At 47.1% G+C, this 15,130-nt stretch overlaps 1 protein-coding gene across 3 annotated transcripts in view; it reads right to left on the minus strand.

Moving 5' to 3' along the window:
• The window catches only part of LOC116989250 (endochitinase 2-like), a 141,540-nt gene extending 126,622 nt beyond the window's left edge, over nucleotides 1-14,918 (minus strand). For 2 of the 3 annotated variants that reach the window (XM_033046443.1, XM_033046442.1), the window contains exons 1-2: nucleotides 14,730-14,918; nucleotides 12,330-12,425 (exon numbers count right to left, since the gene is read on the minus strand). In XM_033046443.1, coding sequence (XP_032902334.1) covers nucleotides 12,330-12,425; nucleotides 14,730-14,877 — 244 coding nt within the window. In that variant the 5' untranslated portion in view covers nucleotides 14,878-14,918. The remainder of the gene's footprint in view (nucleotides 1-12,329; nucleotides 12,426-14,729) is intronic. The other variant, XM_033046444.1, reaches the window with a different exon arrangement.
• Between the last annotated feature and the right edge of the window lie 212 nt (nucleotides 14,919-15,130).

Raw genomic sequence — 15,130 nt, forward strand, 5'->3', positions numbered from 1 at the left:
TTGACCCGCGGTCCCCTGCTATTTCCGGCAGATTATTTATGTCTTCCTTAGTGAAGACGGAACCAAAGTAGTTATTCAATTGGTCCGCCATATCCTTGTTCCGCATGATCAACTCACCTGTTCCTGACTGCAAGGGACCTACATTTGTTTTAACTAATCTCTTTCTTTTCACATATCTATAAAATCTTTTGCAGTCAGTTTTTATGTTCCCTGCCAGTTTTCTTTCAAAATCTATTTTTCCTTTCCTAATTAAGCCCTTTGTCCTCCTCTGCTGGTCTCTGAATTTCTCCCAGTCCTCCGGTATGCTGCTTTTTCTGGCTAATTTGTACGCATCATCCTTCGCTTTGATACTATCCCTGATTTCCCTTGTTATCCACGGATGTACTACCTTCCCTGATTTATTCTTTTGCCAAACTGGGATGAACAATTTTTGTAGTTCATCCATGCAGTCTTTAAATGTCTTCCATTGCATATCCACCGTCAACCCTTTTAGAATTAATTGCCAGTCAATCTTGGCCAATTCACGTCTCATACCCTCAAAGTTACCTTTCTTTAAGTTCAGAACCATTGTTTCTGAATTAACAATGTCACTCTCCATCCTAATGAAGAACTCAACCATATTATGGTCACTCTTGCCCAAGGGGGCAGGTACAACAAGACTGCTAACTAACCCTTCCTCATTACTCAATACCCAGTCTAGAATAGCCTGCTCTCTCGTTGGTTCCTCTACATGTTGATTTAGATAACTATCCCGGAAACATTCCAAGAAATCCTCTTCCTCAGCACCCCTGCCAATTTGATTCACCCAATCTATATGTAGATTGAAATCACCCATTATAACGGTTTTGCCTTTGTCGCACGCATTTCTAATTTCCTGTTTGATACCATCTCCAACTTCACTACTACTGTTAGGTGGCCTGTACACAACACCCACCAGCTTTTTCTGCCCCTTAGTGTTTCGCAGCTCTACCCATACCGATTCCACATCCTCCAAACTAATGTCCTTCCTTTCCATTGCGTTAATCTCCTCTCTAATCAGCAACGCTACCCCACCTCCTGTTCCGTTCTCTCTATCCCTCCTGAATATTGAATATCCCTGGATGTTCAGCTCCCAGCCTTGGTCACCCTGGAGCCATGTCTCCGTGATCCCAACTATATCATAGTCATTAATAGCTATCTGCACATTCAACTCATCCACCTTATTATGAATGCTCCTTGCATTGAGACACAAAGCCTTCAGGCTTGTTTTTACAACACTCTTACCCCTTATACAATTATGTTGAAAAATGGCCCTTTTTGATTTTTGCCCTGGTTTTGTCTGCCTGCCACTTTTACTTTTCACCTTGCTACCTATTGATTCTACCCTCATTTTACACCCCCCTGTATCTACGCTCACACATTTAAGAAACCCTTTCCCTTTAACTCCATCCTCCACTATCCCATTCGACGGGGTATTCGGGGTATGGGGTGTGGAAGGGAGGGGATTTAGGGGAGGGTGGGGGAGGGGATGGAGGGGAGGAGGGGAGAGAGAGAGAGAGAGAGAGAGAGGGGAGAGGGGGAGGAGAGAGGGGGAGTATGGTGGAGGGAAGGGGGGAGAGAGAGGAGAGGAGAGGGAGGGGGGGTGGGAGAGGGGTGAGGAGAGGGAAACAGTAATTAAGTGCAGGAGTAGGCCATTCGGCCCTTCGAGCCTGCACCACCATTCAATATGATCATGGCTGATCATCCAACTCAGTATCCTGTACCTGCCTTCTCTGCATACCCCCTGATCCCTTTAGCCACAAGGGCGACATCTAACTCCCTCTTAAATATAGCCAATGAACTGATCTCAACTACCTTCTATGGCAGAGAATTCCAGAGATTCACCACTCTCTGTGTGAAAAATATTTTTCTCATCTCTGTCCTAAAGGATTTCCCCCTTATCTTTAAACTGTGACCGCTTGTTCTGGACTTCCCCAACATCTGGAACAATCTTCCTGCATCTAGCCTGTCCAACCCCTTAAGAATTTTGTACGTTTCTATAAGATCCGCCCTCAATCTCCTAAATTCTAGCGTGTACAAGCCGAGTCTATCCAGTCTTTCTTCATATGAATGTCCTGACATCCCAGTACTCAGTCTGGTGAACCTTCTCTGTACTCCCTCTATGGCAACAATCTCTTTGAGCATTGTGACATCACACAATGGAACGTTCACCAGGGGTTAGGGCTCATGCAAAGGCATATGTAAATGAATCCATTCCGATTGGACATATGTGAACATTGGGCATTGTGACATCACACGATGGAACGTTCACCAGGGGCTGGGGTTGGGGCTGCTTCTATGGGTGAGAAGCCAGTTTTTTTTTTTTAAATATTGGGGGGGGGGGGGGGGGGGGGGGGGTGGGGAGGGAGAAGGATTTGATTAAAAATGTGTACATAAACACGACGAAATGTAATCAGGAGCGGATAGTTGGTCTAATATATAATAGATAGATAGACTAGACCAAGTGCAGACCCGTTGGGTCTGTTTCCCCAACGGCGTTTCCGGGGGGGATGCGGCATCACACTCGCATTAACCACCCCCCAAACACACAGGTGGGGGTAGGGGGGGGGGGTGAGAAGAGGTGAGGGAGGGGAGAGGAGGAGGAGGAAACGGGACAGATTTGGGAGGGAAAGGAGAGCGGGGTTGGGGTGAGAGGCGGATGGGGAGAGAGATGTGGGGGAGGGGGGGATGGGGAGGGAGGGGAGGAGGGAGGGAGGGGGAGAGGGGTGGGGGGAGAGAGGGGAAAGAGTGGGGAGGGAGAGTGGAGGGAGAATGGGGGAGAGAAGTGGTAGAGTGGGGAGAGAGGGGAAGGGGGAGTGGTGGAAGAGGGACTGAGGGGAAGGGGGCGGGGGGGAGAGGGAAGGGGGTGGGGTAGACAGTGAAGGGGGTGGGGGAGAGAGGGATGGGTGGGAGAGGGAGAGGGGTGTGGAGAGGGAAACATAGAAACAGAAATTAAGTGCAGGAGTATGCCATTCGGCCCTTCGAGCCTGCACCACCGTTCAATATGATCATGGCTGATCATCCAACTCAGTATCCTGTACCTGCCTTCACTCCATACCTTTAGCCACAAGGGGCACATCTAACTCCCTCTTAAATATAGCCAATGAACAGGCCTCAACTACCTTCTGTGCCAGTGAATTCCAGAGATTCACCACTCTCTGTGTGAAAAATGTTTTTCTCATCTCGGTCCTAAAAGATTTCCCCCTTATCCTTAAACTGTGACCCCTTGTTCTGGACTTCCCCAACATCGGGAACAATCTTCCTGCATCTAGCCTGTCCAACCCCTTAAGAATTTTGTAAGTTTCTATAAGATCCCCTCTCAATCTCCTAAATTCTAGAGAGTAAAAACCAAGTCTATCAAGTCTTTCTTCATAAGACATTCCTGACATCCCAGGAATCAGTCTGGTGAACCTTCTCTGCACTCCCTCTATGGCAATAATGTCCTTCCTCAGATTTGGAGACCAAAACTGTACGCAATACTCCAGGTGTGGTCTCACCAAGACCCTGTACAACTGCAGTAGAACCTCCCTGCTCCTATACTCAAATCCTTTTGCTATGAAAGCTAACATACCATTCGCTTTCTTCACTGCCTGCTGCACCTGCATGCCTACTTTCAATGACTGGTGTACCATGACACCCAGGTCTCGCTGCATCTCCCCATTTCCTAATCGGCCACTATTTAGATAATAGTCTGCTTTCCTGTTTTTGCCACCAAAATGGATAACCTCACATTTATCCACATTATACTGCATCTGCCAAACATTTGCCCACTCACCCAGCCTATCCAAGTCACCATGCAGTCTCCTAGTATCCTCCTCACAGCTAACACTGCCCCCCAGCTTAGTGTCATCCGCAAACTTGGAGATATTGCCTTCAATTCCCTCATCCAGATCATTAATATATATTGTAAATAGCTGGGGTCCCAGCACTGAGCCTTGCGGCAAGAATGTCTTTGGCAAGGGAGATGGAGAGGGGGGAGGAGAGAGGGGTGGGGGAAGGGAAGAGAGATGGGAGGGGAAGAGAGGTGTGGGGGAGGGGGGAGGGGGGAGGGAGGGGAGGAGGGAGATAGGGTAGGGGAGAGAGGGGGAAGAGTGTGGAAGGAGGGGGAAGAGTGGGGAGGGAGAAGGGGGGTGGGGGAGAGAGGGATGGGGGTGGGAGGAGAAGGGAAGATGAGGGAGATGGAGAGGGGGAAGAGAGAGGGGTGGGGAGTAGAGAGGTGTGGGGGAGAGGGGAGGGAGGCGAGGAGGGATTTGGGGCAGGGGGTAGAGGGGGAAGAGTGGGGAGGGGGAAAGGGGTGGGGGAGAGAGGGAAAGGGGTGGGGGAGGGAAGGGGGTTAGGGGGTGGGGGAGGGAAGGGGCGAGAGGGAAGGGGGTGGGGGAGAGAGGGATGGGGGTGGGAGGAAGAGGGGGAAGAGAGGGGGAGGGGTGAGGAGAGGGAGATGGAGAGGGTGAGGAGAGAGGGATGGGGAGGGGGAGAGAGGTGTTGGAGAGGGGAGGGAGGGATGAGGACGCAGATGGGGTAGGGGAGGGAGGGATAAGAGTGGAGGGAGGGGAGAGGGGTCGGGGAGGGGGTGGGGGAGAGAGGGAAAGGGGTGGGGGAGGGAAGGGGGAGAGGGAAAGGGGGAGAGGAAGGGGGGTGGGGGAGAGAGGGATGGGGGTGGGAGGAGGAGAGGGAGAGGGATGAGGAGAGGGGTGAGGAGAGGGAGAGGGGGAGAGAGTGATGGGGAGGGGGAGAGAGGGATGGGGAGGGGGAGAGAGGGAGGGGAGAGAGGGATGGGGAGGGGGAGAGAGGTGTGGGGGAGGGGGGGAGGGATGGGGTGGGAGAGGGTGGGGTAAGAGTGTGGACGGAGGGGGAGATGGGTGGTGGGAGAGGGGAAATAGTGGGGAGGGAGAGTGGAAGGGGGAGGGGTAGGGACAGTCCATCTGTTCCCCATTCCCTTTCACCCCCAATCCTCTTTTTCTATTCCCACACACGTGATGACACAGGCTGCGGGGGGGGGGGGGGGGGGGGGGGGGGGGGGGTGGGGCTGGTGCAAAGGCATATGTAAATGGATCCATTCCGATTGGACATCTGTGAGCATTGGGCATTGTGACATCACACGATGGAACGTTCACCTGGGGATGGGGCTGGGGCTGCTTCTATGGGTGGGAAGCAGTTTTCTTTTGAAATTTGGGGGGGGGTTGGGGGGGAGGGAGAAGGTTTTGATTAAAAATGTGTACATAAACACGACGAAATGTAATCAGGTGTGGAAACTTAGAAAGAAAAGTGAAATCTCTACCGAAATGGAAAATATCTCGGCGATTCTGCGTCTGGTGTCGGCGTAGCAACGAATCAAAGGCAGAAAGGCGGCTGGCAGGCAGCCGGACAGACGGACGGCGGCAGCCACAGAGTTTTAAAGATAGATAGATAGATAGATAGATAGATAGATAGATAGATAGATAGATAGATAGATAGATAGATAGATAGATAGATAGATAGATAGATAGATAGATAGATAGATAGATAGATAGATAGATAGATAGATAGATAGATAGATAGATAGATAGATAGATAGATAAATGATTTGGACGAGGGAATTGAATGCAACATCTCCAAGTTTGCAGATGACACGAAGCTGTGGGGCAGTGTTAGCTGTGAGGAGGATGTGAGGAGGCTGCAAGGTGACTTGGATAGGCTGGGTGAGTGGGCAAATGCATGGCAGATGCAGTATAATGTGGATAATGTGAGGTTATCCACTTTGGCGGCAAAAACAGGAAAGTAGACTTTTATCTGAAAGGTGGCCGATCAGGAAAAGGGGAGATGCAACAAGACCTGGGTGTCATGGTTCACCAGTCATTAAAAGTAGGCATGCAGGTGCAGCAGGCAGTGAAGAAAGCGAATAGTATGTTAGCATTCATAACAAAAGGATTTGAGTATAGGAGCAGGGAGGTTCTACTGCAGTTGTACAGGGTCTTGGTGAGACCACACCTGGAGTATTGCGTACAATTTTGGTCTCCTACCATATAACCATATAACCATATAACAATTACAGCACGGAAACAGGCCATCTCGACCCCTCTAGTCCGTGCCGAACACATAGTCTCCCCTAGTCCCATATACCTGCGCTCAGACCATAACCCTCCATTCCTTTCCCATCCATATAACTATCCAATTTATTTTTAAATGATAAAAACGAACCTGCCTCCACCACCTTCACTGGAAGCTCATTCCACACAGCTACCACTCTCTGAGTAAAGAAGTTCCCCCTCATGTTACCCCTTAACTTCAGTCCCTTAATTCTCAAGTCATGTCCCCTTGTTTGAATCTTCCCTACTCTCAGTGGGAAAAGCTTTTCCACGTCAACTCTGTCTATCCCTCTCATCATTTTAAAAACCTCTATCAAGTCCCCCCTTAACCTTCTGCGCTCCAAAGAATAAAGCCCTAACTTGTTCAACCTTTCTCTGTAACTTAGTTGCTGAAACCCAGGCAACATTCTAGTAAATCTCCTCTGTACTCTCTCTATTTTGTTGACATCCTTCCTATAATTAGGCGACCAAAATTGTACACCATACTCCAGAATTGGCCTCACCAATGCCTTGTACAATTTTAACATTACATCCCAACTTCTATACTCAATGCTCTGATTTATAAAGGCCAGCACACCAAAAGCTTTCTTTACCACCCTATCTACATGAGATTCCACTTTCATGGAACTGTGCACAGTTATTCCCAGATCCCTCTGTTCACCTACATTCTTCAATTCCCTACCATTTACCATGTACGTCCTATTTTGATTTGTCCTGCCAAGATGTAGCACCTCACACTTATCAGCATTAAACTCCATCTGCCATCTTTCAGCCCACTCTTCCAACTGGCATAAATCTCTCTGTAGACTTTGAAACTTTTCTTCATTACCCGCAACCCCTCCTATCTTAGTATCATCTGCATACTTACTAATCCAATTTACCACACCATCGTCCAGATCATTGATGTACATGACAAACAACAGTGGACCCAACACAGATCCCTGTGGCACCCCACTCGTCACTGGCCTCCAACCTGACAAACAACCATCCACCATTACTCTCTGGCATCTCCCATTCAGCCACTGTTGAATCCATCTTGCTACTCCACCATTAATACCCAACCATTGAACCTTCTTAACCAACCTTCCATGAGGAACCTTGTCAAAGGCCTTACTGAAGTCCATATACAAAACATCCACTGCTTTACCCTCATCAATTTCCCGAGTAACATCTTCAAAAAATTCAAGAAGATTAGTTAAACATGACCTTCCAGGCACAAATCCATGTTGACTGTTCCTAATCAGACCCTGTTATCCAGATGCTTATATATTATCTCTAAGTATTCTTTCCATAATTTGCCCACCACTGACGTCAAACTAATAGGTCTATAATTGCTAGGTTTACTCTTAGACCCCTTTTTAAACAATGGAACAACATGCGCAGTACGCCAATCCTCCGGCACTATTCCCGTTTCTAATGACATTTGAAATATTTCTGCCATAGCCCCTGCTATTTCTACACTAACTTCCCTCAATGTCCTAGGGAATATCCTGTCCGGACCTGGAGACTTATCCACTTTTATATTTCTCAAAAGTGTCAGTACTTCCTCTTCTTTGATCCTCATAGTTTCCATAGCTACTCTACTTGTTTCCCTTACCTCACATAATTCAATATCCTTCTCCTTGGTGAATACCGAAGAAAAGAAACTGTTCAATATCTCCCCCATCTCTTTTGGCTCTGCAGATAGTTGGCCACTCTGACTCTCTAATGGACCAATTTATCCCTCGTTATCCTTTTGCTATTAATATAGCGGTAGAAACCCTTCGGATTTACTTTTACCTTACTTGCCAAAGCAACCTCATATCTTCTTTTAGCTTTTCTTATTTCTTTCTTAAGATTCTTTTTACATTCTTTATACTCCTCAAGCACCTCATTTACTCCATGCTGCCTATAACTATTGTAGATATCCCTCTTTTTCCGAACCAAGTGTCCAATTTCCCTTGAAAACCATGGCTCTTTACAATTTTTACAATTTCCTTTCAACCGAACAGGGACATAAAGATTCTGTACTCTTAAAATTTCACCTTTGAATGTACTCCATTTCTCTTCCACATCTTTCCCATAAAACAAACTGTCCCAATTTACTCCTTTTAAATCCTTTCGCATCTCCTCAAAGTTAGCCTTTCTCCAATCAAAAATCTCAACCCTAGGTCCAGTTTTGTCCCTCTCCATAATTATATTGAAACTAATGGTATTGTGATCACTGGACCCGAACTGTTCCCCAACGCATACCTCTGCCACCTGACCCATCTCATTTCCTAACAGGAGGTCCAGTACCGCCCCTTCTCTAGTAGGTACTTCTATGTATTGTTGCAAAAAACTATCCTGCACACATTTTACAAACTCCAACCCATCCAGCCCATTTACAGAATGTGTTTCCCAGTCTATGTGTGGAAAGTTGAAATCTCCCACAATCACTACCTTGTGCTTACTACTAATATCTGCAATCTCCTTACATATTTGCTCTTCCAATTCTCGCTCCCCATTTGGCGGTCTATAATACACCCCTATAAGTGTTGCTACCCCTTTCCCATTTCCCATTCCTAATCTGAGGAAAGACATTCTTGCCATAGAGGGAGTACAGATAAGGTTCACCAGACTGATTCCTGGGATGTCAGGACTTTCATATGAAGAAAGACTGGATAGACTCTGCTTGTACACGTTAGAATTTAGAAGATTGAGGGGGTATCTTATAGAAACCTACAAAATTCTTAAGGGTTTGGACAGACTAGATGCAGGAAGATTATTCCCGATGTTGGGGAAGTCCAGAACAAGGGGTCACAGTTTAAGGATAAGGGGGAAATCTTTTAGGACCGAGATGAGGAAAACATTTTTCACACAGAGAGTGGTGAATCTCTGGAATTCTCTGCCACAGAAGGTAGTTGAGGCCAGTTCATTGGCTATATTTAAGAGGGAGTTAGATGTGGCCCTTGTGGCTAAAGGGATCAGGGGGTATGGAGAGAAGGCAAGTACAGGATACTGAGTTGGATGATCAGCCATGATCATATTGAATGGCGGTGCAGGCTCGAAGGGCAGAATGGCCTACTCCTGCACCTAAAATCTATGTTTCTATGTTTCTATGTTATAGGGCAGCTGATCAGAGTTCAGGATCACCATGTTCCAGCAAGGAGGAGGGATAAGGATGGCAAGGTAAGGGAACTTTTGATGACCAAAGAGGATGTAAATTTAGTCAAAACAAGAAAGGAATTGTATTCAAGTTTAGAAAGATGAAACCAGATGGTGCTTTTGAGGAATATAAAGCAAGCAAAAATAACTGAAGCAAGTCATTGAGGACAGTGAGATCAGTGTGGGGAATAGCAATATGGGGAAGTTTGAGATAGGAAGGAAGTGGTGTTGGGGCTGTGAAGAGCATTAGGATAAATCCCCCGGGCCTGATGTGACAATTTTGGGATGTCCCCATGGTTTTGGTCCAGAAGATTATGAAGTGTAGGGGCCACAGTGACATGGTCACTTGGATTCAAAACTGACAATAGACAATCAAAAGGTGCAGGAGTTGGCCATTCGGCCTTTCGAGCCAGCACGATCATTCAATGTGATCATGGCTGATCATCCACAATCAGTAAGTACCCCATTCCTGCCTTCTCCCCATATCCCCTGACACCGCTACCTTTAAGAGCTCTATCTAGCTCTCTCTTGAAAGTATCCAGAGAACCGGCCTCCACCGCCCTCTGAGGCAGACAATTCCATAGACTTACAATTCTCTGGGAGAAAAAGTGTTTCCTCGTCTCCGTTCTAAATGGCTTACCCTTTATTCTTAAACTGTGGCCCCTGGTTCTGGACTCCCCCAACATCGGGAACATGTTTCCTGCCCCCAGCGTGTCCAAACCAATAATAATCTTATATGTTTCAATAAGATACCCTCTCATCCTTCTAAACTCCAGAGTCTACAAGCCCAGCCACTCCATTCTCTCAGCATATGACAGTCCCACCATCCTGGGAATTAACCTTGTAAACCTACGCTGCACTCACTCAATAGCAAGAATGTCCTTCCTCAAATTAGTGGACCAAAAATGCACTCAATACTCCAGGTGTGGTCTCACTACAGCCCTATGCAACTGCAGAAACTCCTATTTTTGCGTCCAAAGTGGATAACCTCACATTTATCCACATTTAACTGCATCTGCCATGCATCTGCCCACTCACCCAACTTGTCCAAGTCACCCTGCATTCTCATAGCATCCTCCTCACAGTTCACACTGCCACCGAGCTTTGTGTCATCTGCAAATTTGCTAATGTTACTTTGAATCGCTTCTTCCATATCATTGATGTATATTGTAAATAGCTGCGGTCCCTGCACCAAGCCTTGCGGTACCCCTCTAGTCTCTGCCTGCCATTCTGAAAAGGACCCGTTAATCCCTGCTCTTTGTAACCTGTCTGCCAAACAATTTTCTATCCATGTCAGCCCTCTACCCCCAATACCATGTGCCCTAATTTTGCCCACTAATCTCCTATGTGGGACCTTATTAAAGTTCCTGAAAGTCCAGGTACACTACATCCACTGGCTCTCCAGACTAGTCAAGCATGATTTCCCCTTCGTAAATCCATGCTGACTCGGACAGATCTTGTTACTGCTAGCCAAATGTGCCGCTATTTCATCTTTTATAACTGACTCCTGCATCTTCCCCACCATCGATGTAAAGCTAACTGGTCTATAATTCCCTGTTTTCTCTCTCCCGCCTTTCTTAAAAAGCGGGATAACATTAGCTACACTCCAATCCCCAGGAACTGATCCTGAATCTATAGAACATTGGACAATTATCACCAATGCATCCACGATTACGAGAGACACTTCCTTAAGTACCCTGGGATGCAGACCATCAGGCCCTGGCGATTTATCAGCCTTCAGTCCCATCAGTCTACCCAACACCATTTCCTGCCTAATGTGGATTTCCTTCTGTTACTCCGCCACCCCAGATCCTCTGGCCACTGGTATATCAGGAAGATTGTTTGTGTCCTCCTTAGTGAAGACGGATCCAAAGTACCTGTTCAACTTTTCTGCCATTTCCTTGCTCCCCTCAATAAATTCACCTTTTTCAGTCTTCAAGGGTCCAACCTTGGTCTTAACTAAGTTTTTCCTCTTCACATACATAAAGAAGCTTTTACTATCCTCCTTTATATTCTTGGCTAGCTTACCTTCATACCTCATCTTTTCTCCCCGTATTGCCTTTTTAGTTATCTTTAAACATTACCCAATCCTCTTGCTTCCCGCTCATCTTTGCTGTGTTGTACTTCTCTTTTATTTTAATACTGTCCCTGATGTCCCTTGTCAGCAACGGTCGCCCCTTACTCCCCTTGGAATCTTTCGTCCTCTTTGGAATGAACTGATCCTGCACGTTCTGTATTATTCCCAGAAATACCTGCCATTGTTGTTTCACTGTCATCCCTGCAAGTGTATCTTTCCAGTCAACTTTGGCCAGCTCCTCCCTCATGGCTCCATAGTCCTCGTTATCAACTGTAACACTGACAACTCTGATTTACACTTCTCCCTCTCCAATTGTGGATTAAACTTGACCATATTATGGTCACTACCTCCTAAAGGCTCCTTAACCTCAAGTTTCTTTATCAAATCCGGTTTGTAACATAACACTAAATCCAGAATTGCCTTCTCCCTGGTGGGCTCCAATACAACCTGCTCTAAGAATCCAACACGGAGGCTCTCCACAAACTCCCTTTCTTGGGGTCCAGTACCAACCTGATTTTCCCAGTCTACCTGCATGTTGAAATCTCCCATAACAACCTTGGCATTACCTTTACTACATGCCAATTTTAACTCCTGATTCAACTTGCACCCTATATCCAGGCTACTGTTTTGGTGGCCTGTAGATGTCCCATTAGGGTCTTTTAACCCTCACAATGGGGTGGGAGATTGCAACCTTCACGTGATCCGCACTGTTTCAACAAATGCAATCAACCCGAGAGAAAATGGAGGTTAGAGATGGAGCTGCAGAGAGTTAGAGGGAGAGTCAATGTTAGTCAAATATTCAGAGAGAGAGAGAAGCAGATTGGGTCAGAAAGAGACAGAGACAGAGACAGAGACAGAGACAGAGACAGAGACAGAGACAGAGACAGAGACAGAGACAGAGACAGAGACAGAGACAGAGAGAGAGAGAGAGAGAGAGAGAGAGAGAGAGAGAGAGAGAGAGCAGGCAGAGAGCATCAGAAAGAGAGAGAGAGGCAAGCGATAACATAGGAAAGAGACCAAATGTCCTTCATGGGGCTTGGTACCTGAGGACGTGTCTCCCACTGGAACAGAAGACGGTTCCTGCGTGGATTCTCCAGTCAGTGATCCTTCACCCTGTTCCGTTGTGGACGTCTGGAGATCTGGAATAAAGGAACAGAGACACGGGAATGTGGCAACATCACGACAGGTCATCAGACTGGGAGAAGAGTTTGGGAATCGGAGGACTGTCTCTGTGGAGAGAGCATCATCATCCAGTCCCCCTTCACCCACTCTCCTTCCGAAACGTCTGCCACTCCACGTGACTCCCTTCATACCCCTCTCCATACCCCTCTCTATACCTCTTCTGCCTCACCTGCTCTCTCCTCTGCCTCTCTCTCTATCTCTGATTGAATCCATTCCCCACTGTCTCTCCCACTGTCCATCATTCCCTCATTCTCTGTCTCTTTCGTCCACTTTCACTCTTTGTCTCTGTTTCTGATTCCCTCTCTCTCTCTTTTCCTCTGTTTCTCGTTATCTTCCTCTCTATCTCTCCTTTTCCCCTCTCCATCTTGCTCTCCAGCTGTCATTCTCTCTCTCTCCTCTCACTGTCTGTCTCGCTCTCTAAGTCTCTCTCTGTCTCTCTCATTCTTTGTCTGTTTCTGTGTCTCTCTTTCTCACTGACTTTCTCCGTGTTTCTGTCTCTCCCCTTCTCTCTGTTCCTCTTTTTGTCTCTTTCTATCTCTCATGAGATCATAATTGATTGGAGCAGAATTAGGCCATACAGCCGAAAAGTAACCCGCCATTCAATCATGGCTGCTCTGTCTCCCTCCTAACCCCATTCTCCTGCCTTCTCCCCATAACCTCTGACACCCGTACTAATCAAGAATCTAACCTATCTCTGCCTTAAAAATATGAACTGACAGCCTCCACAGCCTCCTGTGGCTAAGAATTCCACAGATTCACCACACTTTAAATAAAGACATTTTCCTCACCTCCTTGCTAAAAGAAAGTCCTTTAATTCTGAGGCTACAAACTCTAGTTCAAGACTCTCCCACTAATGGAAATATCCTCTCCACATCCACTCTAACCAAGCCTTTCACTATTTGGTACATTTTAATGAGGTCTTCCCTCATTCTTCTAAACTCCAGCGAGTACAGAGCCTTCAAATGCTCATCATATGTTGACCCACACATTTTTGGGATCATTCTTGTAAACCTCCTCTGGACCCTCTCCAGAACCAGCACATTGCTTGCGTTTACTTTCTTTACAACCGACACAGAGAGACAGAGATACAGATGGAGATAATGAGATAGAGATGTGTAGGAAGGAATTGCAGATGCTGGTTTACATCGACGATACACACACAATGCTGGAGTAAAGTGCGACAGACAGCATCTCTGGATGGAAGGAATAGGTGACGTTTCAGGTCGAGATTCTTCTTAAGAATGAGAGTCAGGGGAGAGGAAACGAGAGATATGGAAGGGTAAGGTGTGAAAATGAGAGAGGAAAGGGGACTGAGATCAAGGAAAATCAAGGAGGCATTAGAGAGAGAGGCATTAGAGAGAGGGAGAGGCATTAGAGAGAGAGAGAGGCATTAGAGTGAGAGGCATTAGAGAGAGAGAGAGGCATTAGAGAGAGGGCATTAGAGAGAGAGAGAGGGCATAGAGGGAGAGGATCCTTCCGTAACCTTATTTTTAGCTCTACCCATAATGCTTCAGTGGACATCCGCTCCAGTCTGAATTCTCTCAGTACTATCGTGACATTCTCTCTGATCAGCAACGCATCTCCTCCACCTCTGTTACTCCCCCATCCCCCACTGTATCTCGTCTGAAACATCAAAACCCAGGCGTGTTGAGCTGCCAGTTGCGTCCCTCTCACAACCAAGTTTCCGTAATGGCCACAACATCATAATTCCCAGCACTGATCCAGGCTCTAGGTTCATCAGCTTTACCACAATACTCTTGCATTGAAGTAAACACTTCATCCCTTCATTATCTCCATATACAAGAACCCCTCCCTGTCTGTCATTCCTTTGAGATCTACTTGTTACAACCTCCACTCTCTCATCAGCCTCCCATTTGCTGACTTGCTGCTCTGGTTCCCACCCCCCTGCCATTCTCCTTTAAACACTTCCGAGTAGCACTCGCAAAACTCCCTGCACGGATCTTGGTGCCTGTCCAATTGATGCCCCTCCTGTTACTCTGCCCTGGTCTGATCCAGTGAAACCCACGGCAGCTCCTAACCACATCATCATCCTTCTCAGAAGCCTCCAACACACCCCACCAACCACTTAAAACTCCTTTGACATCAAACTCCACGTGGTTCCCTGAACCAACATCAATCCCAGGAGGATTGTTGTCCACTGCAGAACAAACTACTGTCCTCTACAAAAACAGATTGCAAAGTTAATGAGGGCAAGCGATAACATGGGAAAGAGACTGAATGACCTTCATGGGGCTTGGTACCTGAGGACGTGTCTCCCGCTGGAACAGAAGACGGTTCCTGGGTGGATTCTCCAGTCAGTGATCCTTCACCCTGTTCCCTTGTGGACGTCTGGAGATCTGGAATAAAGGAACAGAGACACGGGAATGTGGCAACACCACGACAGGTCATCAGACTGGGAGAAGAGTTTGGGAATCGGAGGACTGGCTCTGTGGAGAGAGATTCATCATCCAGTCCCCCTTCACCCCACTCTCCTTCCGAAACGTCTGTCACTCCACGTGACTCCCTTCAGTCTGGGTCTGGGTGAATTCCAGGGACTGACTCTGGAGAGCAGCGCTCTCTTCCATGATCCAGGAAACGAGCTGGGCCTGGTGCTTCAGTGGAAGAGCATTTCCGGAGCAGTGATCACAACTCTATCAGTTTT

The sequence above is a fragment of the Amblyraja radiata genome, chromosome 29 (genome assembly GCF_010909765.2).
Source record: "Amblyraja radiata isolate CabotCenter1 chromosome 29, sAmbRad1.1.pri, whole genome shotgun sequence".
NCBI classification, from domain to species: Eukaryota; Metazoa; Chordata; class Chondrichthyes; order Rajiformes; family Rajidae; genus Amblyraja; species Amblyraja radiata.